The sequence below is a fragment of the Chionomys nivalis genome, chromosome 17 (assembly GCF_950005125.1).
Source record: "Chionomys nivalis chromosome 17, mChiNiv1.1, whole genome shotgun sequence".
Classification (NCBI taxonomy): Eukaryota; Metazoa; Chordata; class Mammalia; order Rodentia; family Cricetidae; genus Chionomys; species Chionomys nivalis.
The window spans coordinates 45,644,336-45,668,752 of NC_080102.1; the positions used below are offsets into that span (position 1 = coordinate 45,644,336).

General features: G+C 48.6%; 2 protein-coding genes across 4 annotated transcripts; one reads left to right on the plus strand and one right to left on the minus strand.

The window, feature by feature from the left end:
• Positions 1 to 530: 530 nt before the first annotated feature.
• Alg12 (ALG12 alpha-1,6-mannosyltransferase) lies at positions 531 to 16,306 on the minus strand. 3 transcript variants are annotated; one of them, XM_057791631.1, is made up of 11 exons: positions 16,135 to 16,306; positions 15,326 to 15,401; positions 13,282 to 13,640; positions 13,075 to 13,207; positions 9,461 to 9,634; positions 8,510 to 8,704; positions 6,559 to 6,662; positions 5,752 to 5,975; positions 1,554 to 1,723; positions 1,395 to 1,470; positions 531 to 1,260 (listed from the first exon to the last, which is right to left on the minus strand). In XM_057791631.1, the coding sequence occupies exons 3-11, from the start codon at positions 13,615 to 13,617 to the stop codon at positions 1,029 to 1,031; spliced, it is 1,644 nt and encodes a 547-aa protein (XP_057647614.1). In that variant the 5' UTR covers positions 13,618 to 13,640; positions 15,326 to 15,401; positions 16,135 to 16,306; the 3' UTR covers positions 531 to 1,028. The 3 variants fall into 3 exon arrangements, with proteins under 3 accessions (XP_057647614.1, XP_057647613.1, XP_057647615.1); XM_057791630.1 differs by having other exon boundaries at positions 15,503 to 16,306; XM_057791632.1 differs by lacking the exon at positions 9,461 to 9,634 and having other exon boundaries at positions 15,503 to 16,306.
• Positions 16,307 to 16,537: 231 nt separating this feature from the next.
• Positions 16,538 to 23,148, plus strand: Creld2 (cysteine rich with EGF like domains 2). The gene is made up of 10 exons (XM_057791633.1): positions 16,538 to 16,754; positions 16,847 to 16,929; positions 17,183 to 17,293; positions 17,824 to 17,915; positions 18,685 to 18,861; positions 19,714 to 19,809; positions 20,364 to 20,447; positions 21,199 to 21,294; positions 21,751 to 21,891; positions 22,859 to 23,148. The coding sequence occupies exons 1-10, from the start codon at positions 16,629 to 16,631 to the stop codon at positions 22,906 to 22,908; spliced, it is 1,056 nt and encodes a 351-aa protein (XP_057647616.1). The 5' UTR covers positions 16,538 to 16,628; the 3' UTR covers positions 22,909 to 23,148.
• The last annotated feature ends 1,269 nt before the right edge of the window (positions 23,149 to 24,417 follow it).

Here is a 24,417-nt window from a genome sequence, read left to right on the forward strand (position 1 = left end):
CTACCAGCTCTCAGAGACTTAGAAACGGCCGAGGGATAGCTCAATTAGTAAACTGCTTGCCTTAAGCAAGGTGACCTGAGTTCAACCCATAGAACTAATTGGGGTGGGGGAAACCCAGGCATGCATGTGGTATACACTTGTAATTGGGAAGCAAGAGATTTGGGTCCCTGGGGCTCACTTGCCAGAAAACAGAAAAATGGCATAGTGCCTGTGGAACAAAACCCAAGATTGTTCCCTAGCTTTAACACACATGCACCTGCTGCACACATCTGAAAAGAGTGTGCACGCAGGCACAAGTCTTCATAGCTGTGTAGTATCTTGTACAGATCTGCGCTACGCAGGCTGTGTATGTGTGGTTTCTGCCTGCATATTGGATGCATAATGTGCACACATCACCTGTTACCTGTATGACTGGCACTGTCACACTTCATAAATGAATGTTCAGTACAATGTGACAGAGCCAGTGACCCCTGCTGTGACCAAGGCAGAGACTGTCCCTGGAAGCAACCACAGAACAAGACACTATAAGAAAGCATAATTTTTATTTCTGTTCTTTTATAAACATGCTTATGTCCTAAGAATCAACGGCTGTAATAACGGGTGCTGGGGCTGCCCTGTGCCGAAGCTCCGGGTTTCTAGGACGCTCTCCTGAGGCCATGGCAACAAGTGTGGTTCCAGAGCAGGACGTACACACTGAGGGTCACTGCAGAGCTAGGGTGGCAGGGTGCTCTAGCCTGGCTCACTGTCCCATTGGTTATGAATGGTTCCCAATTTTAATATAAATGATCCTGTGGGCCACCTAACCGTGGCAGACAGTTCTGAGCAGGCCACTATCACATTTGGTGGTAGGTCCTGGGCTCCACATTCTCTTAGCCCTGTGCCCTAGGTGTGGCCACGGCAGGGCCCTGCCTGCTACAAGTCAACACCAGGGGCATGCTGGAAGTCCTTGGTCCTTTTCTTTGTTTTCCTGAACTGTCTGCACGGAGTCAGAAGGATCCACTTGAGGCTCATGGTGAACGACCATCCTCTCAGGCCAGCCTAAGCAGCCGCTCCAGAAGCACCAGTTTTGTCTGTAGGTTGACATCAAAGGGTGGCAGTTTCATCGGAGTCAGACTCACACCTGTAGTGCCCTCAATACTGGCCAGGACACGGTGTGTATCCCTGTAGAGGGCCAGGTGCCCAGGAGCTGCCTCCATGAGGATGTGTGTGTAGTCCAGCATGCGCTTTGCCCCAGGGTGCACGTCCTCCCTCTTGTCATACCTGGGATAGAAAAGCCACCTGTCTCCACTGCACTCATCTCCGCCTGTCTCACACCACCTCTCCCTACCACCTAGGTGCCACTGAGGTGACTTCTAGGTGGCCTCCACCTGTAGCATAATGCTTTAGAAACAAACCTCCAGTCATCGTTGACCTGTAGAAACCGTGACACACCTGTCTGGGCAGCAGCCACATCAATGTGCAGATGGACATCTAGAAAACCAAATCTCAGTTAGAAGTCAACATGGTACCTTACTCAGGGCCAGCCTGGTCCCCAGGGAGCACCCTGTACCAACCTGTCTGTGGGGGCACCAATTCATGTAGCCGCTGCATCGCAACACCACCAGGATAGTTGAAATGGGATACATAGAGGGATGTGGCTGAACATGCCACATTTACCATGATGTGTCCTATCACAAACAGAGCTCCCATCTTGTACAGCCAAGACTTTTTATAGTTATTCAGGCTGTAAAAAGAAAAATATTCTATGAAAAGCATATGGTGGCAAGAACACCAGCATATCCAATCACATCTAGGAAAAGTGGTCCTAGAATATCAGCCCACTCCAACTTCACCAAGTCATTACAAGTAAGGAAGCTACTCAAAGAATAAAAGGGCTTTGAAACTGCTTTTGCTAAAAAGCACCAACTCCTTACCTGGGACCACATGGTAACTAAAAGCAGACAAAAGCCTGGCATTCCCAGGTTCTTTCTGCATGTCTCCTGTCCTGAGACTCTGGGTCCCTCACTGGTTTAGTTCTGAGTCTAGACACGTCACATATCCAGGAGTCTTGTCTATAAGCTGATGACAGCGAACCCATTTCATGTTCCTTCAAGGTTGAAGGCACAAAGAGTAACTGAGGTATCTTACTGTCCACTTTGACAATGTCCTGCTCCAAATCCACAGAAATCACCTTAAGTCTCCAGTTGTCCTAAACCCCACAGACAGATCATCTCATGATGAGATCACCTCCAGCAGGAATGGTCATCTCAGGGCAACTGGATTGTCTTCTCACCTCCTTGTAGAACCAGAACTGAGATAATCATCAACCAGACCACACTGACCAAGACTTCTTGTTTTTGTTTTTTTTTTGTTTGTTTGTTTGTTTTTCGAGACAGGGTTCTCTGTGGTTTTGGAGCCTGTCCTGACCAGGCTGGTCTCGAACTCACAGAGATCCGCCTACCTCTGCCTCCCAAGTGCTGGGATTAAAGGCGTGCACCACCACCGCCCGGCTGACCAAGACTTCTTAATTATGCATACCTCTTGCCCCTACCTAATTCTGTTTAAACTAAAGCTCACGTCAGTGCTCCCTCATCTGTTCTTTTTAATGTGCTTAGTCTCTTTTATTGTCATGGGGAAAGACAGACGGTTGTAACTCCTGAGCTTAAGCTAAGCATGCCCTAAAATACTCAAGCAACCAAAGTGACTAAAATACCATCTGAAGAACTCTGCGGTTGTGCACAGTGGTACAGGCCTGGAATCCCCACACTGGGAAGGCTGATGAATAATGACGGCAAATTTGAAGTCAGCCTGGGTCACATAGTAGGACTGTCTCAAACAAAAGGGGCCGATGAGATAGCTCAGTGGGTAAAATCACTTGTCATGTACGCCTGGTAACTTGAGTGCAATCCCCAAACCCACATACAGGTGTAAAGAGAGAACTGGCTCCACTGACTCCTGACTTCCACATTCATGCCATAGCATGTGTACCCCCCAAAATGCACACCTGGGGGGTGTATTAATAATATAAGTAATAAAAACTTCAAATTCCCACTCAAGATGCCAATTCAAGTTTATACTAGATTTTTTAAAGATTTTAATTTTTTTTTTTAACATTTATTTATTGTGTATACAATATTCTGTCTGTGTGTATGCCCGCACACCAGAAGAGGGCACCAGATCTCATTACAGGTGGTTGTGAGCCACCATGTGGTTGCCGGGAATTGAACTCAGGACCTTTGGAAGAGCAGGCAATGCTCTTAACCACTGAGCCATCTCTCCAGCCCTATACTAGATTTTTTAAAAGGCATTTAAAAAGACTCCTCAGTTTAGGGCGGAAGTCCAGCTCACAAACCACACAAAGCAAATCAAGGCCTCCAAAATGCCAGCCTGAGGTCAGGGAGGCAGACTTCAACAAGTGCCCTATCCTGGGTATCTTCTTTCAGTGTGCTTGGAATCTCCAGACCAACAGCCCAACCCTGTACCAGGTCCTGGGATTGGTTCACCCTGCCTTCCTTCCCAAGTCTATCTTTGATTGAAAGGAGGGGTCGCCATATTCTATGGAGGTATGAGTGTGGTCTGTGTGTGCACCTCTGTGCACAAATGCACACATTCAGGTGCGCATGCAGAAGTCAGAGGAGAACATCAGGAACCGCCCTCTATCACTCTCCATCTCATTCCTTTGAGAGAACGCCTCTCATTGAACATGCAATCTCCACTTTTTCAAGTAAGCTCCATCATAGCAATCTTCCTGTCTCTGTCCCCCATCACAGCTACCAGAGCACTGGAATGTTACATCTAGCTTTTTACAGAGGTGCTGGGGACCCAGATGCAGACCTTCACGCTTGTATAGCAAGCATTCTTACCTATGGTGCGTCTCCCTTCCTGACACTAGGCTCATAGGTGTGCACTATCATACCCAGCTCCAAGATGTCTTTATTTTCGGTCTTCTTGGTCAGTTTCTGGGAACAGCTTTACATCCATTCTCTAAGTCATCCTAAGTCAGTTTGCTACTCACCTGCACCGATCTAGACATTTTAAATTTGTTTATTTATTTGTTTGTTTAGGGTCTTGTGTAGTTCAGGTTGGTTTTGAAATGGCTATATAGCCAAAAATAACCTTGAATCTCCACCTCCTGAACAGTTACAGGCATGTACAACTGCACCCAATTTATGTGGTGCTGAGGTTGAATCAAGAGCATTGAGCATGCTGAGCAGGTACTCTACAAACTGAGCTTCATCCCAGCCCTTTTCCTGATTTTAATTTTTGAGAAAGGCTCATCCTATAGCTCAGGATGATCTGAAACTCATTATGTTGCTTGGTGTTCCCAAGTACTGGGCTTATAGGTGTGAGTCACTACACCTGCTCCATTAGATTTCTGTAGGCAACAAATGCCACCCCCACCTTCCCTGAAGTTTTGCCCTTAAGACTCAATTAGGTCTGTAAGATCATAGTCCACTTCAGCTTGAACCTGGTTTCTAAGCTGCAGCTTAGGTCACCCCCAAATAAACTCTGGGTTGTCTTCTGTTCTACCTCAGTTGATGGGACATGACCACTGCCTTCGTTTTCACTGTCAGCCATCTGAAGCCGACTTAAACAATGGCCATGAACAGCTGTGACAGACTACAACAAAGAATGTGACAGAGAGGAGAACATTTGCTCTCTGGACATTTAAGAAATAGTCTACCAACCAAATTTTTAAACTGTTGGCCTCAAACACAGATTTTTCAGTACAATTTCACCAACTCTATTCCAACTAAGATACCTGAGTAAACTATGACAGGGTTGGGGGGGGCGGTCAGGTGGAGGTGGCGCACGCCTTTCATCCCAGCATTTGGGAGGCAGAGGCAGGCGGATCTCTGTGAGTTCAAGGCCAGCCTGGTCTATAAAGCAAGTTCCAGGACAGCCAGGGATGTTCTACAAAAAAACCCTGTCTTGAAAAACAAATAAACAAAATGGAGGAGGATAACTTGTCATCCACAAACCTGTTCTTGCATACGAATTAACATCCACCTTCACCTATGACCCAAGCCAGGGTCTATACCTTTCATGGAATTTTGAGCTGATCCAAGGTAGAAAGCATACAAAGATAAAAGAAGCAAGAGGTACGTTGTGATTTGAATGTTAAACCAGCAAACTTAGTCATTTTATTTTTTTCTTTTTTGAGACAAGGTCTCACTATATAGAGCACACTAGCCTCGAACTCAGAGACCCATTTACCCCTGCTTTTGGGATCAAAGGCATGTGCTATCACACCCAGCACAGCAAACCTATTTCTTTTTTTTTTTTCAATATATTTATTTATTATGTATACAATATTCTGTCTGTGTATATGTCTGCAGGCCAGAAGAGGGCACCAGACCTCATTACAGATGGTTGTGAGCCACCATGTGGTTGCCGGGAATTGAACTCAGGACCTTTGGAAGAGCAGGCAATGCTCTTAACCACTGAGCCATCTCTCCAGCCCCAGCAAACCTATTTCTAATGCAGTGTTAAAAATACCTATCAGCAGCCAGGTGGTGGTGGTGCACACCTTTAATCCCAGCACTTGGGAGGCAGAGGCAGGTGGATCCCTGTGAGTTGGAGGCCAGCCTAGTCCATAGAGAAAGTTCCAGGACAGGCTCCATAAGCTACATAGAGAAACCCTGTCTCAAAAAACCAAACCAAACCAAGCCAAAAACCTATCAGCTGGGTAATCCCCAGCACCCCAAGAAAATACATTAAAAGTGAGATAGCAGAGATAGCAGACAAGAATCTCAAGGATGAAACCCTCACACATAGGTGCATCCTCTGGCAGCCATGATGTTCAGTGCAGGGAAGATATAGATGATGAAGCGCAGTTCCTTATGCGGGAGGAGGGAGTACAAAGCCACGAATCCCAGGCTTGGCAGGGCCAGTGCATGGGTCCTCTTGTCCACTGCCCCCAAGGGTATGAAGAGAAGGCTGCAGCCCAGGCCTCGGGGCAGGGCAGAGTAGAAATACCACAGGAGTGGGGAGGTCTTGAGGTCAGGTTAAGGAAGTACAGATATTGTCAGAGATTGAGTCACTGTCCACTTAAACGAACTAGGATGGTAATAGCATCAAGCCTGAAGTGGCCCCAAAGACAGTTATGCCAAAAGACACAGCAGAGACCTGCTCAGGAGCTATAGGGATGAATGATCTTGGCACAGCATTCTCGGCTAGAGGAATAAATTCCTTTGTTTTTCACAGCATTAATAGATGAGATGGCATGTTGTCAAGTCATAGCTATGCTGTCCTTTCTAACCATGAGTCTATCTGAAGTACTTGGTGATAAACGTTGTCGAAGGCAGACTATACATACTATGAACCATGGCAATGCTCCCTAAGACTAGGCGATGCTTAGGGAGATTTTGACACATTAAGATATACAGAAGGCATTACAGTCCTCAGTGCCACCCAGGGCCAAGTGAGTCCCAGGTGTGAGCAACAGAAGCTTCTGCCCTGACACCTGACAGCCACCCTACCTGTGCCGGACCCGCTGCCTGACAGGAGACAGGAGGCAGAGGCCAGGGTCATGGGTCTGACTGCCTGTGCGCTCCTACTCAAATGCTGAAAGGATACGCCCCAGTTGGAACTTTTGTTCAGGACAGTGTTGTACCAAAGCACCTTTCCTTCTGGCCATACAAGGTATCTCCAGAAATAGGAGTCCACAGCAACCGTCAGTCCTAATAACAGAATGAAAGAGTCTCAGTAAGGAACATGTGCACTGGGCTTAACTAACCCCACAAAGTGGCTGCATGGTCACAGAAACTGCCAGAAGCTTCCCATAAATGGAGCTAGTGGTGTGTGACACCATTTCCCATCAAGTATCATCCCTAGCACAGGGCATACTGCCCTCCTCTTGCCTGGTCAAGCAGCTTAAGAACAGTGGGTGGATGCAGGTTTCCAGATAGAAACCACCACTAGAGACAGAACTGGAGGTTCTACCGCTGCCAAAGTGTGGATCATCTACTTCCATCTTTAAAAAAACAAAACATAAAAAAGGTCGGGGCTGGAGAGAGGACTCAGTAGTTAAGAGTACAGATTTTCAGAGGACCCAAGTTCAGTTCCCAGAACAAACAAACGAAGGCTCACAACTGCCTGTTACTTCAGTTCTAGGAAATACAACATAGTCTTCTGGATTCTACAGGTGCCTACAATCATACACCTATTATTACCACACCAGGATACATGTGTATAAACATAACTGAAAGTAAATAAAGATTAAAAGTCTTTTTCGGGTTGTGGGTAAAGGAACTTTACCAAGACTAATGATCTGAGTTCAATCCCTGGGGTCTAACTGCCACAAGCTGCACTCTGACCTCCAAATGTACACTGTGTGGCTCATATGTGGCCATGCACATGCACACAGACAGACAGACAGACAAACTCACTAAAAAAAAGTTAAGTGTAATAAAATACAAAAAAAAAGCAAAAAAATATCTGAAGGGTTGAGACAACAGTTTAGTAAGGAGCTGTCATTACAAGCATGAAGGCCTGTATTTCATCCCAGAGCCCGCATAAAAAACTAGGAATGGATTGCATGTAGTGGTGCATGCCTCTAATCCCAGTACTCAGGAGGTAGAGGCTGGTGGATCTCTGAGTTCAAGGACAACTTTGTCTACAGAATGAGTTCCAGGACAGCCAGGACTACGAAGGAGACCCTGCCTTGTGTGTGTGTACATATACACACACACTCCTGTCTCATATATATATAGCCAGGTACGAGATTGGCAAGACACCTTATTAGCACACATACACAGTGGCTAACAACTGTCCGTAACTCCAATTCCTGGGAATTTGATGCTCTCTATGGCCTCCATGGGCATCAGGCACACATGAAGTACACAAACATATATACAGGCAAAGTACCCATACACATAAAATAGAAATAAATATTTCTCAAAAAAAACTAGGAAAAAAAAAAAAACGAAGCCAAGGTGGCTAACTCAGCGAGGAATGACAGAGGTTGAGCTCTGGATGCTATACACACATGCACACACTGTTTCAAACTGCCACACTCATAATTTTAGCACAATGAAGGCTAACACAGGAGGAACTTGAATTTGAGGCCAGCCTGGGCTACACAGTGAGTGTGGTGGTTTGAAAGAGAATGCCCCCTATAGGCCAATAAATTTGAATGTTTGGTTCCTAGTTGGTAGGAGTTTAAGAATGATTAGGTGTGGCCATGTTGGAGGAGGTGTGTCACTAGGGCTGGGGTTTGAGGTTTCAAATGAGCCCACACCAGGCCCAATCTCAATTTTTCTTTCTGTTTCTGCCTGCTGCCTGTAGATCAGGATGTAAGCTTTCAGCTACTGTTCCAGTGCCTGCCTGCTGCCATGCTTCCTGCCATGATGACCATGGACTAACCTTCTGAAACTGTAAGCAAGCCCCCAGTTAAAAAGGTTTTCTCATAAGCTGCCTTGGTCCTGGTGTGTCTTCACAGCAATCGAACAGTAACTAAGACAGTAGGACTCTGTCTCAAAATACCCAAACTGAAATACACACAGACAAACCCCAGATGTTGACTTGCCTAGACAGAGAATCCCTGCTGGGACAGCATGCTGGAGCAATCTGGCTACAGACAATCTTCTTTGGTATAAGGTCAGCAGCAGCATAAGGCCCAGCAGCATGCACAGCTCAGCCCTGAAGGCAATGATGGCAAAGGCTGAGAGCCAGATAAAGAGGGCCCACTGATGCTGCAGCCAGGCGGTGAGGGCTGGAAGAACTGCAAAACAAAACACACACAATAAGGGGGACTCACTTTCTGCCTTTTTTTGTTTTGTTTGTTTCTTTTTGTCGAGACAAGGTTTCTCTGTGTAACAATCCTGGCTGCCATGGAAATTGTTCTGTAGACCAGGCTGGCCTTAAACTCAGAGATCCGCGTGCCTCTACATCTAGAGTGCTGGGATTAAAGGCGTGCATCCCCAGGCTCGCTTTCTTATTATAAAAGACACACACACACAAATCACTCTATGGGGGCTGGAGTGGTGGCTCAGTCATTAAAAGACTGGCTGCTTGGCTGGTGGTGGTGGCGCAGGACAGCTGACAACTATCTGTAACTCCCATTCCAGAGGACCTGATGCCCTCTTCTGCCCTCTGCAGGTACTACATACACATGATATGTTTAAATACATACAGAACGCTCATGTACACAAAATAAAAATAAATCTTTAAAAAAATTACTCTAGAAGCCGTGACTGCTCAGCACTGTAGGGTTTAAGGCAGGAGGATCTAGTATTCAAGGCTAGCCCTGACTACAGACAAACCAAAGACGCATACTCGCCTGCTGGGACGGCACACAGGTACTCCAGGGTAGCGTTTTCTATAAAGTGCCAACGGTGAATACTGAGATTCCTGCTTCCATAACAGGAGACCCTGAGCAGTTTATGAGGAGCCAATGGGGTGGGGGCAGTGCGATGGGCTGATGTGTGTGTGCTTAGCTGAGGTGAGGGACCAGAAGGTATACTCTGAGGCTACATACCCACAGCCAGGGCCAGCACGTTGGGAAGGGTCCTCGTACAGTAGAACATGAGGTGAAACTGTGTGGCTGATATCCAGCAGAACATGGCAGCCACTGTGGCCCCGAACTGTCGTCTCACTTCTTTTTGTAACGTCCAGAGTCCAAAAATCACTCCAAGTCCAAGGACTCCTCTGACTAAATAAGATGAGCAACAAAATCTTACTGTGAGTGACTCAAGAGCACACACGGATGATGAAGCCAGGGGCTCTTTGAGTGTCATTTGCAGAGCTGGTCAGTGACAATATGCAGGGGACCACGTGGGAGTGCACATTTGGTACCAAAAGTGGCCATTAGAGACCTAGGGCCTGTGTTTACATCGAGACCTACACCATCCAAGCTTCTCTCCTTGCAGTCCCACAGGCCTGGCTGAGTGTTTGCTAAATGCTGGGCAAAGCTGGAGAGCAGTGTTGGAAGGGCAGGGTAACCAGGGACCTCTAGACTGGGTGGAGGCGGGGGACAGTGCTGATTAAGGTCCGACTCAAACCCAATCCTGTGAAGCATCCAGATCATGCTGTGGTGGGAACACCAGCTTCAGGGACAGGAGAATGGATGGAAACTATCCCTGGAACAAGTGATCTTTTGAAGACAGGTGAGACAGGTACCCCTGGGCAGGGCCAGTCCACATATCCTCAGAGTAGACAAACCTTATTAGCCACTGGCCAGTGGGTGCCAAGGCCTAAAGTGATGGCTCAAGAAACCGTTAGCCATGGGAGCAACCTCAGAATGGGAGCTGCAAACTTTTAGAAGCTAACCCAGGCATTCGGAGTGGGACCCGCGCAGCACTGGGCTTCCCTCTTCCTGTGTACTACTGGATACTGGATTCAAAGCACAGATGTTTCACTTTGGGACCCGAGTCCATGAGAATCTAGGTCCAGGTGCTGTATGATGCTACCAGGAGCCTGTACCACACTTCTGTTTATGATGTCCAGACAAAGCTCTTTTCCTTCCTTTAAGGTCCCATCTGCTCAATCTGTCACCTGAATCCTAAGGTTCTCTTCTTCCCAAACTTATGCTGAGTCCTGGACAAGGATAGTTGATCATACAACTATTCTAGGATGGCTATCATATCCCTGAGAGGACTCGCTTGTGCCACTTAAAGGAGCTGGCATCATCAGAAATCCCATGCTTACAGCAGATGAGAACAAAATGTCATCGTGCTAAAGCAGTTGGCATACCCAGCTACCCAAAACAAAACCACCACAGATTTCCTTCAGGGGCTGAGGCTTGGCCCTGCTCCATTTGAGGCTCCTTCACATCTACATAGGAACTGCGGCCTACAGGCTGCCCTGGGCAGTGACAGGTCTCCCTGACCTAATTAGTCTGAGAAGTGGGCTGAGTTTCCCTCAGGAATTCAGCTTTTAAAACTTCCCATGGGGGTTAGAGAGATGGCTCAGCTGTTAAGAGCAGTGACTGCTCTTCCAGAGGTTTCAGGTTCAAGTCCCAGCACCCACATGGCAGCTCATACCTGTTTGTAACTCCAGTTTCAGGGGATCTAACACCTTTACACAGACATACATGCAGGCAAAAACATGAATGTACATAAAATTTTAAAAAATAATAATTCCACATAGGCTAGACAAGCTAAAATCTGACTATGGCCAGCTTTGTTAGACACAATAAAATATTCTAAATTGGAAAAGTATGATTTTTGGCTAAAAAGATGTCAGGTTATAGAACAATGTGCATATAACCTTCTTTTTTTTTTTTTTTAAAGATTTATTTATTATGTATACAGCATTCTGCCTGCATATATGCCTGCACACCAGAAGAGAGCACCAGATCTCATTACAGATGGTTGTGAGCCACCATGTGGTTGCTGGGAATTGAACTCAGGATCTCTGGAAGAGCAGCCAGTGCTCTTAACCTCTGAGCCATCTCTCCAGCCCCCGCATATAACCTTCTTTTTTTTTTTTTTTTTTTTGATTTTTTTTTTGTTTTGTTTTGTTTTGTTTTTTGAGACAGGGTTTCTCTGTAGCTTTGGTGCCTGTCCTGGAACTAGCTCTTTTTTTTTTTTTTTTTTTTTTTTTTTAAAGATTTATTTATTGTATTACAGTATTCTGTCCACATGCATGCCTGCAGGCCAGAAGAGGGCACCAGATCTTATTACAGATGGTTGTAAGCCATCATGTGGTTGCTGGGAATTGAACTCAGAACCTTTAGATGAGTAGGCAGTGCTCTTAACCACTGAGCCATCTCTCCAGCCCTAACCTTCTTAACCTAGTATATATTTTTTAAAAAAGTATAGAGTCAGGGATTTAGCTCAGTGGTAGAGTGCTTGCCCAGTGAGCATAAAGGCCCTGGGTTCAGTCTTCAGCTCAGAGGTGGAGGTGGGTGGGTATGACAGATGGTTTGGTGTGGTGGCAAACATCTTTAATCCCCAGCATGCAGGAGGCAGAAGCAGGCAGATCTTCGAGTTCAAGGCCAGCCTGGTCTATAGAGTGCACTCCAGGACATCCAAACAGCCAAAGTTACATAGTGAAAAAATGTCTTAAAAAAAGAAAACAAACAGGCTCCAAAGCCACAGAGAAACCCTGTCTCGAAAAACCAAAAAAAAAAAAAAAAAAAAAAAAAAAATATAGATGAGTAAGGGGTGCTGGACAGGTGTCTTAGCAGTTAAGAGCACTTAAAGAGCAACTATAGAGGACCCCAGTTCAATTCCCACTACCCACACGGTGGCTCACAACCATCTGTAACTCCAGTTCCAGGGGAATCTTCTCTCTTCTTCTGACTACCACAGGCACGAGACACATCCATGGTGCACATACATATGTATAGCAAAAACACTCAGCCACATTAAAACAAACAACAACACCAAAAGAATGGGTCCCAACTATAGAAGTGGGGTGAGCTCTGATCTCCAACGTGGCAGTGTGTCTGTCACCAATGGAGACTCACTTTAAGACAGCTAGAGAAGTCAGATGTGATGGCACACACCTGCCAAACCAGCTTTTAGAAGATGAGGCAGGAGGACTGTGAGTCCTAGGCCATCCTGGGCTACATAGTGAGACCCTGGCTTCAAACAAGCATATATAAAAATAAAGAGGAATCACAATGTACTCAATACCCCAAAACAAGTATCTGAAGAAACAAACAAAAAAGTTAAATGTTCTGGTCTTTTGCTATATCATAAACCTGTGCTAAAATACTGTATTGTATTATTGTACTAATAAGAAGAAATCTCCTGCATCAATGAAAACTTTACAAAGTACTCATGGGCACAGAGAAGGGACCAGGGGCTCTGTATGCAGACCAGTATGATGACCTCTGACCTCGAGGGCTGTCTGCTCATTCCAATCTATGGAGTATGCAGACTGTAGCAGCTAAGGCTCTGGGAGTTACTGCTGAGGTCCTCCAGCTGGAACAGGAGCAGGGGAAGCTGTCACCACCTTCTTCACTAGCCCTGCATCCCACGCGATGTCATGAGGACGTCAGTGGAGTCTAAGGTACAGCTCCTACTTGCTTGTCCCAAGTTTGGTGGCAAGGCTACAGTGAGTCCTGCCAACTCCCACCCTACTCCACAACCCCACAGTGATCATGTGATACGGTTACAGGTCTCACCCATGCCAGGTGCTCACCTGTCAACTGAGAGTAAAACTTGGATACTTCCAACAGCGAAAGCACACAAACCACAGGACTGGAGAACACCGCAATCAACAGTGGCCCAAGGAACGTCCTGGGAACAACTCCAGGAAACTCGTGGTGGTCATACTGCAAAGAGAATGGATGGTCAGCACAGCGGCTGGGGAGGGAAAGCAAGTCCCAGCTCCAAGCAGCAGCCTCACCTTGTCTATATCCAGCTGGTGGTACAGCAGATCATGTGTAGCCTGTAGGTTAAAGCTTTCCTCCACCTTGGTATAGGGACAGGCAACAAGGTGGATAGCAGCTGCAGTGACCAGCAGGCCCAGAAACAACAGAGGCTGCCTGCCTGATGATTTGGTTTTTTTCTTTTTCTTTTGGTTCTTCGAGACAGGGTCCCTTTGTGTAGCTTTGGCTGTCCTGGAACTAGCTCTGTTGCCCTTGAACTCACAGAGATCTGCCTGCCTCTGCATCCCGAGTGCTGGAATTAAAGGTGTGCGCCAAAAACCTTCTGGCTTGCCTGATGATTTCTTGCCAGTCATGTGGTGCTTTAAACTTCATGGACCTTCACAGAACCAAAGACAAGAAGTGCCCATCATTAACAGTGTTACCCTATACATTCAGAGAGAACAGAAACACAGCTCCTCAATGTCATACTCTGCTTGAGGTCACATTGGTAATGTGTTGGGGGAGAGGAATCACAGCTGTCCTTGGCTACATCTGAAATTAACTAAAGCCCAAGCAGCTGGGTACACCTGTGAGGGATTTTTTTCTTAAGAAAATCTTTTGAGGCAGGAAGCTCCACCTGCAATCTGGGCCACCCCTGCCGCTGGCAGCCTACATAAAGAACATGGAAGAAGCAAGCTTCCTCTCTTTGCCTCCTTGTTCTTTTCACTCTTTCTGGCAATTCCATTCCTTCATTGGCATTAGAGCCTCTTTCTTTAGGATTTCAGTGTACACCAAAGAGCATCTGAAGCCTCCAGCCTCTTGGACCTTTTGCTGGGAGACAGCCATTGTTGGACTAGCTAGACCACAGTCTGTAAGCCATTCTAATAAATAAATCTCCTATATACATACACATGTTCGCATATTTACATATACTTCATTCTATCAGTTCTGTTCCTCTAGAGAACCCTGACCAACACACCTTTCTAATTTTTTTGAAAATTATTTTTTATGTGTACGGTGTTTTGCCTATATGTATGCTTGGGCATCTGATCCCCTGGAACTGGAATTACAGACAGTTGTGAGGAACTATGTGCATATTGGGAACCGAATCCTGGTCCTCTGAAAGAACAGTCAGAACTCCTAACCACAAAGCCATCTCTCCAACTCCAACCCTTTGAAATACAACGATTCTCTTAATTCCTATTGTCTTAGGGTTTATATTGCTGTGACAAAACAGCACGACCAAGAGCAGCTTGGGGAGAAAATGGTTTATTTCATCTTACAGCTTACAGTCCACCATCCAAGGAAATCAGAGGCAGGAGGAACCTGGAGGCAGGAGCGCTGTTTACTGGCTTGCTCCTCATGGCCTGCTCAGCCTGCCTTCCTATAGCACCCAGGACCACCAGCCCAGTGACGGCACAGCCCACAGTGAGCTAGGCTGTCCTACAACATGAACCAAGAAAATGCCCCCAAGGTCATTCATCAGCCCTGCATGAAGGCATGCCATGAGGACTTTAGTGAACTGTAAATAATGCCCAGCTTACATTTGCTTGTCCCAGATTTGGCTGCAGTGAGTCTGGCCAAAACCCCACCCGACTTGTGTTAGACACAATAAAGTGTACTGAACTGGAAAAGTATGATTTTTGATTAAAAGAAAAATGTCAGGTTATGGAACAATGTGCACATAATATTCTCAATCTAGCACAAAAACAGACAAGGGCATGGCGATGCACAGCCATAACCCTAGCAGTCGAGAGGCTGACAAAGGAGGAACCAGAGTTCAAGGCCAACCTGGCAAGGTGGTAAGAGTGCAAAACCCTGGGTTCAATCCCAGGACACGTAAAACCTCTGTGTGTTGATAGATGGGTGAATCCCCAGCACCCAGGAGGTAGAGGCAAGAAGATCAGAAGTTCCAGGTCAGCCTTAGCTATATGAGACCCGGTCACAAAAAAAGAAGAGGGTGGGACCCACGCCACTGAGGCAGCAGCAGTGTGGGATGTGCTGCCTGAGGTCCCAACCATCTGCTCCTCACGCCTTTAAAGGAAATCCAAGATTTAGGCTGAAATTATCCTTCAAACTCACCTGATCCTCCTTCCTCCCAGCCAGGACACTTCCTCCCAGCCAGAGAGTGATGCTTTCTGCTGAGGACCAACACCAGCTATTTTCAAAGACAACAGAAGCTCAGGGTGAGTCAGAATGTTCAACCAGAAGCAAAAAAACCGTCAAGGTAGTCACCAGTACAAAAAAAAAAACACCTACCACGGGAATGGGGGTAGCTGCTGGGCAGATAGATGGCTAACCGCCTTCGAGCGGCCAAGTTCAAAAGGGCCATACTGTTAGCAAGAGTGACTTGGAGAAGGAGGGCACCTCAGACTAGGTAGTACCCTTCAAAGATCCTGTTGTCCCTGTCAATGGGGATTCCAAGGCTTCCACGAAAATGGTCGGAATCACTCGTTCAAATTGTGGCTTTAAGCTGGAAACATAAACGATCTGGTGCAAACGAGGCCTACTTGTCAACCCAAGACCAGATGAAACTGTACGAGCTGCACAAACAGGTGCTCTCTAAAATCCAGACAATTGCGTATCACTTCTCATTCAAAGCCATTTAAAATTTCGGTAGGTCACTGTGTGCCCAATGCCTGAGGCCCCCAAACACACTGAGCCGGTCCCCTAGAGCAGAGCTCAGTTTACAGGTGACAGGTCGGCCGCCAGGTGGGAAGGGTGGGGGACAGACGAAAGGTCCAGGCCTCAGGTGAGACGTCCAGCCCTCATGTGACAGAGGTCCGATACCCAGGTGAGTTGTTCAGTCCCCAGGTGGGGAACTCAAAGGCCGTCACGCGCGCTAAGGCAGCCCTCTCGGAAGAGCCCCAGCCTCGCCACCTCCCGAGTACCTCAATCCCCAACGGCGAGCTCTGGACTCTTCAACTCTCTCTTGTCCTGACCCCTCGGAGCTCAGCCGACCGCCCTCAGCAGGAAGCGGGAGGCGGAAACACGGCCCAGAAGCGAAGTCTTTGCCCGAACTTAACATGGCCACCACAGCGCGGACAAGCGACAGGGGAGAGGGCTCGCTACCCTCAGTGAAGATGGCCGCCGCAGGCCGCGATTAGGGGGAGGGGCCAGAGGACAGAATAAAAGGATGCGGTCCCGCCCCTCTCTCGCGGGACGCTGACCCGGGGCCTTCTCATTGGTCGCTGCTCGTGGCGAGCCCGAATTGGTCCACATCAGACAGGGCGGATTCTTCCGGCCAATGGCAGCGCGCCGGCTGAGAGCTGGGCGTGGCTCCGGCGACGCAGTGAAGTAGCCCGGGGAACGGCCGGCGCGCGGGCCGGTGGGCGGAGGCCGAGACTCCTCAGTTCTTCGCCGGTCGCCCGGCAGCCCCCCCGCCATGCACCTGCCGCCCGCTGCCGCATTCGGGCTGCTGCTGCTGCTGTTGCCGCCGCCTGCGGCTATGACCTCCCGGAAGACAACACTGTGCCAGAAGTGCCGGACGCTGGTGGACAAGTTCAACCAGGTGAGCGGGAGGCTGGCCCGGGACAGCGGCTCAGGGCGGGGGGCTAGCGGGGTTCACAGCGAACCACCGAGCCGGTGCCATCTCCTCCGCAGGGGATGGCCAACACGGCCAGGAAGAACTTCGGCGGCGGCAACACGGCGTGGGAGGAGAAGACGCTGTCCAAGTACGAATCCAGGTGGGTGCCCAAGAACTGGAACCCTCAGCCCTCCTAAGGGTTTCTGGCTTCCTTGGGTAATGGAATAAGCTTTCCTTCCCATGCTGTGGTGCAAAGGCGCCTGCTCTCCCTGGGTCCCCTGGACACCCTGCCCGTTAGTTAGGGATGCTCTCCTCTTCACTGAAGTAGTCTCTAGGTAGGACATGTTTAAAGTGAGCAGACTGGTGCTTTTTGGTGCCGGTGTTTTTGGGGGTGCTGACAGGTTGTGTTGCAGTGAGATCCGGCTTCTGGAGATCATGGAGGGCTTGTGTGACAGCAGCGACTTTGAGTGCAACCAACTCTTGGAACAGCAGGAGGAGCAACTAGAGGCCTGGTGGCATTCACTGTGAGTGGCCGGGACCCTGTCTTTTGATGGGTAGTTTTGCAGTCCCTTCCCAGGAGAAACAGAGAAGCAGTAGCAATCCTACATCCCTGTCCCATTTTCTCCACTTACCGCCATTGTCTCTTATCAGAGCACAGCTCTTAGAGCCAGGAAGCTTGCAAAGAGTTCCTGTGCACGCCTGACTCCGGCTTCCCCCATCACAAAAGCTTTGGGGGCTTGTACAGTGCCTCCTACCCCAAGTCACCTGAGGTAGTTACTTCAGCCTGAAGATAAAACATGGAAAATTCCAGAGCTAAGTCTCATTGCAGTGTATCATATTCTGTTTCGATATTGTCATGGATCTCTTACTATGCCTAATTTACAGATTAACCTTCCCCACCAGTATGTTTGTGAAGGTCTATAGTGTATGTAGGGCTTGACACTGTTCAAGGCTTCAGGAGTCTCCTAGGGGTGTTGTTGTGTGTGCTCCGCCACTGAGCCATGACCTCAGCCCAGCATTTCATGGGATTTAATGACCATTTCTAAATCCTCAGGAAGAAGGAGTACCCTAACCTATTTGAGTGGTTCTGTGTACACACACTGAAAGCATGCTGTCTTCCGGGCACCTATGGGCCAGACTGTCAGGGTACGTTTTTCTTGGGAAGTCCCAAGTCTGCATCTTTTCTGTTACTCCTCTCTGAGTCCCTTGTGTTTAAAAGCACAGAGGGGACTTAAACTCACCATCTTTCTATGGAGTTGGGGACCCTTCCTCTTTCCTCAGATGGGTAACTGTCCCCCTGTGCTCTGGGGTTGTGAACCTGGACCATAGGCTCCTGCATCACTGCGAACTTTAGGAAAGTTCCCCTTGGCACTGTAGAGCTCAGAGCCTCTGATCCTAATGTGTTTTTAGGGTACTGATCACAGACTTGGGAGATCATTGGTACTGTTGACAAGGAGATGGAGATTATAGGCATGCTTAACTGTTTCTGTTCCTTCTATGAAGTGAGTCTTGAGACTGGAGCCTAGCCATGTATATCGGGCTGGGTCAGGTAGCAGCAGTTTCGGTTTCAGGCACTGCACATGGCTGAGATGCCTCTTGCTTGTCTCCCTGACTGTGTGCTGGGTATAACATGGATTCCTCTCCCTGGGCACATAGTGTGTTGTCCCACGGTTGACCCCCACAGGCATTGAGTGTCGATCCTGCAGGTTCTGGGTGGTCGGTGTCTGTCTCTAGCCCTTCCTTTAGCTTTCAGACCGCTGTTTGCCCAGCAGGAATGATGCCAGGTTTAAACTGACAAGCATCCCAATGGCTGCTGGGCTGTGAACATGTTGAGAGGTGCTGTGGTTCTCCCTGTTTGAGAACAACGTGGCCACCCCCTGGGACATGCTCCAAGCAAAGGTTTCTGTCTTCCAAGTGTGCCAGGGTGGGTCAGAGAGGCCTTGCAGCGGAAACGGCCACTGCAGTGGAGACGGCAGCAGACAGGGCGACGGGTCCTGCCAGTGTCACGTAGGATACAAGGGGCCACTGTGTATCGACTGCATGGACGGCTACTTCAGCTTGTTGAGGAACGAGACACACAGCTTCTGCACAGGTGAGCCGCAGCACCGAGTCTGGCCAGCTTGGTTGATGGTGTGGCTGTGGGAAGCAGTCCCTCCTGAAGCTGCATAGCTAGGAACATAGCGCACCCTAACTCCAGGTGTCCAGACCAGTGTAGAAGGCCTAGAGGTGTGGCCTTTTTGAAGTATCCATAAACCACACCAGAAGGAAAAGCTTCTTGTGGGCATGACATGGAGCTTGAGTGCATGTGTGTCAGCTTCTGTCATTCCTATACCAAATGCCCTTGGCTTTTTGACCTAGCACCTAGTAATGGGCCATATTCCATGTGGTCACCTGGAATATTCTGATGGAAGGCTTGCTCCCAGCCATGGCTGTCCCTGTAGGGTGGGCAGGTCCTTCAGTTTCCTGCCAGGCAAGGTAGAGAGCAAGGATGTGTCCACAGTCCATAAAATAACTTCTCAGAGAGAATAAGGACTTTCTGGGCCCATAAGAGGTGGCCACACATGGGAACCAGGACCCTTGGAGGCTACTCCTGAGCACTGGCTCCACCAACTCCTTTGTTTTTACCTGGTTGTCAAGGTTACCTGATCAGGTGCTTCCCACGATGTGGTCAGCTCTGCCTGTCTTCTCACTGAGCAGAGCACAGTCCTTGCCAGCCTCCAGGGCCCTGTGGTTGCCGTCTGCACAAGGCAGCACCCTTGGTTGACTTCACATTCTTCGTGTTTTATGAATTCACGAGGAATGTTGCATGCAATGACATCTTACTGTTTTCAGTTTTTGTTATTTTCCTGCTGAGCCTCATTTCTAAAGTAAGCTTTTCTCTCTGTGGAAGAGGGCGGGACCCAGTTCCCTGAAGGGCCCTGCTAATACAGCCTTTGCTTTCCAGCCTGTGATGAGTCTTGCAAGACATGCTCAGGTCCGACCAACAAAGACTGTGTGGAGTGCGAAGTGGGCTGGGCACGTGTGGACGGTGCCTGTGTGGGTGAGGAGGACACTGGGTGGGAGGGGGAAAGGTTCCTTACTGGGGAGACTCCCTCACCCCCAGAGAGATCTGACTCCCACCTGATGGTGCTTTTTATCTCTGCCCCTCTCAGGGCTGTGGAAGGCCACTCTTAAGGCCTTTGTTTTGAGGACTCAGATCTAGGTTAAGCAGGTGTCCCCGCCACAACTGGTAACATCACAGTACCGGGGCATGTGGCCCTGCAATGGCACTGCTATTGCTGTGCCCTTGCCCCTTTCATGCTGCAAACCCTGTACTGTGGGCAACCGTGGAGCTGGCACTGCTTGGTCTTCCGTAGCCCCAGGTGCCCACTACCTGCCCTCCTCCCTCGTTAGTTTCGGTTTCACCCCTCAGCAGCTGCTTGGCCTTAGGCAAATTCAGAACTCAGCCCCAAGCTGGTTTCAAGCCCTGAGGAGGGGAGCGAAGGAAGGGATGGTTTGAGCTTGTATGGAAGCGAAGGAGCTCATTGTAGTTGTGTGGGTGGTGCCTCAGCCCTGCCACCTGAGCTCTGCTCACAGCCTCATTTTTTGTTCCAGATGTGGATGAGTGTGCAGCAGAGACCCCTCCCTGCAGCGATGCACAGTACTGTGAGAATGTGAACGGCTCGTACACATGTGAAGGTGACCGGAGTGTTGGGACCTGTCATCCTCCATAGGGCTTCTCTGTCTTCCTTCAACATGGAGACTAGGATGACCCTGTGTGGTCTGCTCAGGAACTTGGAAGCGGTGACCTCAGCTGCAGACATGCTGCAGAAAAGCCTTAGTCTCTGTCATCAGTGTCTCACGCATTGTAGTAGTCTTGGAGCATGCTGCTGTTTCAGGTCCTTCGTGTTAGCCACGGCAGTCTTTTCCCTCAAGGGAAAACTTTTCACACTTTTTTTGGAGACAGGATCTCTCTATGTAGCCCTGGCTATCCTGTAGCTCACCATGTAGACCAGGCTAGCCTCAAACTCAGAGATCCTCTGCCTCTGCTTCCTAAGCACTGGGATTAAAGGTGTGTGTCATCATTCCCAGTTTAGAAAACATTTCACACTCTTTTTTTTTTTTGCTTTCCAAATTTACCAGTCAAGGGTCTGAGGTATTTTAGGGTCTTATGCAGTTCACAGAGCAGCAGGGGCGGGGTTGCAGCTCTAAGCTAGCAGGCTGCAGTGTCCTCTCGGTGAACTGCGACACTAGCCCCGTAGAGCTTGCAGCCTCCGCTTGGCTCTTCTTGCTGAGGTCTTTCTTGGCTGGGGAAACAGACTGTCCCTGGGCTTGAGGTGGCTTTGTGTTTAGGTTCCTCCGTGTCGCTAGGGTCTGTTTTATGGTGTGCTTGTCCTGTCCTGTCTTACTGAAGTAGAATTTGTCTAACACCTTCCCTCCTTGTTTCTAGAATGTGATTCTACCTGTGTGGGCTGCACGGGAAAAGGCCCAGCCAATTGTAAAGAGTGTATCTCTGGCTACAGCAAGCAGAACGGCGAGTGTGCAGGTCAGTGAGCTGTCTGCTGAAGAAGGTGAACTTTCTAGAAGGAACATATCCCTTGTCAAGGAGCCTTTGAGGCTCTGGGAGATGGCTGACCGTGGGGTCTGCTCCTGCACAGACAGTGTTGTACCTGTTGTGGCCACACTGGCCTGAGCCCCCGTGTCATCAGCTCCCAGGGGACTTGGCTGTCTTGACTTGAGTCATCTCTTACTGTCTTGGCACTGCCCAGGGCACTGGGCTTCCCATCTTCATGTCCTGCTCCACCGGTTGTACCCTTGCCACCAAGGACCAGGAAGCTCTCCTCTGAGCACCCCCCTGACCTCTGCTTCTTTCTCTGATGGTCATTCATGATCCCATTGCTTTTATTGGTGAATGAATTGTAAATGAGCAAATTTCTTGGGTGTGTATGTGTGTTTGTGTGTGTTTGCAACCATTTATTGAAATGGAGTATTTTTATTTCAGATATAGATGAATGCTCACTAGTAGACAAGGTGTGTAAGAAGAAAAATGAGAACTGCTACAATACACCAGGGAGCTTTGTCTGTGTGTGTCCGGACGGTTTTGAGGAGACAGAGGATGCTTGTATACAGAAAACAGAAGGCGGTGAGTGGCAGAAGGCGAGGGGCAGTGTGGCCTGCCTCCCCAGGGACGAGGCTAACCAGACCCTTGGAAACTGCCAAATAAGAAATGAACAGATAAAACCTGTGTGCACTGTACACCCAGGGTCACGGAGGGGGAAGACTCAGCAGGAGTAGGAGAGAGGCCAGTACAGGGGAGCATTTAGTTAATGCCTTCAGATTGGGTCTACAGATGGAGAAAAAGGGAAAGCAGAGCATGCTGGTCCCACTGAGGGGGAAGGAGGAGCAGAATGCAACAGCCTCATGAGGCACCAGCCCCTGCAGGATTCCCAGCAGTGATCTTGGGTCCTGGAACTCTGGCCCAGGGTCAGGTGTGTGTCTGGTTCTAAGGCTGTAAAGTAGGGTCTGTTCAGACCTTCCAGAATGTTCCTAGTCCTTGCATGGTCTCCATGTGTCCAAGTTTGCCCTTTTCATAAGGACACCACTAGTCACTCTTGACTGGGCCCACCCTGATTTCTCCAATTATCTGCAAAAACCCTGTTTCTAAACCAAGCCACATTGATAGGTGCTAGGCTGGGCATCAGCTCCTCTCCTTGAGCGAGAGAGTTCAGTCTGACAGACTCTAGGAGTTGTGGAAAGTAGGAACAGGCAGTGTTTAGAGAGATCAGTAGTGAGAATAGTTTCCCAGAAGCCCACTGAGCAGGGCAAACAGTTGTACACCTAGGAGTGCTGTGGTCAGTGAGATACTAAGGATAACAGAGGAATTTAGCAGCCGGAGGACAGGATTGCCTGCTGTCACCGCCTGCCCTCTACCTCAGATCTCTCACCCTCGCTGCTCAGCCTCTGGTTAAGTCTGTAAAGTGCCTGCCTGGGCACCCCACTGGGTACTGGGACACCAGCGCCTCTACATACAGCTCCTACCCCATCCAAACCCATTCTCGAGGTCCTCCAGCACTGAGTACTCATTCAGTGACCTACCTGTCTTCTGACAGAAGTGACAGAGGAAAACCCCACACAGCCACCCTCCCATGAGGATTTGTGACGGGCATCCGGGTTCAGAAGCCAGACTCACCCTTTTAAGTTATTGAGAGGACATCCTATAGAAAATGTGGCCCATGGACATCAACCCCATTTCTCCAGGAGATTTTGGAGGGAGAAGCTGCCTACTTTGAAACAGTTGATACTCACTTGGCCCTTTAAAAAGCTGCACTTCTTGGTGGTTCTTAAACAGATTCGTATATTTTGATACTGTTCTTTATAATAAAATTGATCGTTGAAGATCACCAGGAACAAAATGTGTTGGTTTGTTTCATTGAGAACGTGTGGCCTTCAGCACTATTCAGTTTATACCTGTCCTGCTAGAACTGGAACACAGATGGGACCCCATGTCTTCCCTTGGTGGGCATCTTGCGAGTTGTCCCTGAGCCAGTGTCCAGTGTGGTAGAGGATAGGAGGGATCCTGCCCTGCCCTGTGGTCTATCTGCCTCAGACAAACAAATTGTGTAAGATGTAGGTTCAGGAGTTGCCAAATACATTTTCTAAAGACCTGGCTCCTGTTATGATCTTCTGGGGAGTTGGAACCCAGTGGAAGGTGGGCATGCCTTCCAAGTGGGGAGGTGTTGGGGTCCTGGCTCACTCTTCTTTACTATTGACCCTTTGATATGCCACTCAGCACATCCTGGAGCAATGGCGTCAGGTGAACCTGTACTGGAACCCTGAACAAAGCCAGCATAGCCTTTTCCTCTGTTGAAGTTGATGGCATCAGTAACAAAAAGCTGACTCGCTCTGGGACTCGGCCTATGAGCCTGCGCGCAGTGCTGCAACAGTATTCAAAGAGGAAGGCACCAGCTTCAGAGTTGAGCTGGACAGAAAGTTCATCTGGGCATGAAGAAAATCAGAAAAAAAATAGGGTATAGGTTGAGTGTGGCCTCTAGTGGAGCCCTGACCTTGCGTGATGCTAGATCATGCCCCTCTATTGCAACTCTCCAGGGATCTGGGGTCCTGATGATCTGTGGGGGCCCTCTTGGTCTGGTCTCACCTTTCCACCCCCTTGCCTGCCATGCTGCCCTAAGCTGTGACCTGCATGTGTCCCTGCATCCATGTGCATACAAATGAAGGGAGTGGATACCTGTTACATATATCCTTTCCGTTTGTGATGGTTTGAAAGAAAATAATGCCCAAGGGCAGTGGCACAATTAGGAGGCATGGCCTTGTTGGAGTAGGTGTGGTCTTGTTGGAGGAAGAGTACCACTGTGGAGGTGGGCTTTAAAGGCTCATGTATGTTCAAGCCACACCCAGTGAGATAGACCACTCTTCCTGATCAAGATGTAGCCAGCACCATGTCTGCCTGCATACCACTGTGTCCCACCATGATGATAATGGATTAAACATCTGAAAATGTAAGCAAACCCAATTAATTTTTTTCCTTCATAAGAGTTTCTGTGGTCATGATGTCTCTTCACAACTATAGAAACCCTAACTAAGACAGAAGTTGGTACCAGGGACTGTGGTATTGCCTGACCATGCTTTTGTTTGAAGGAATGTGGACCTT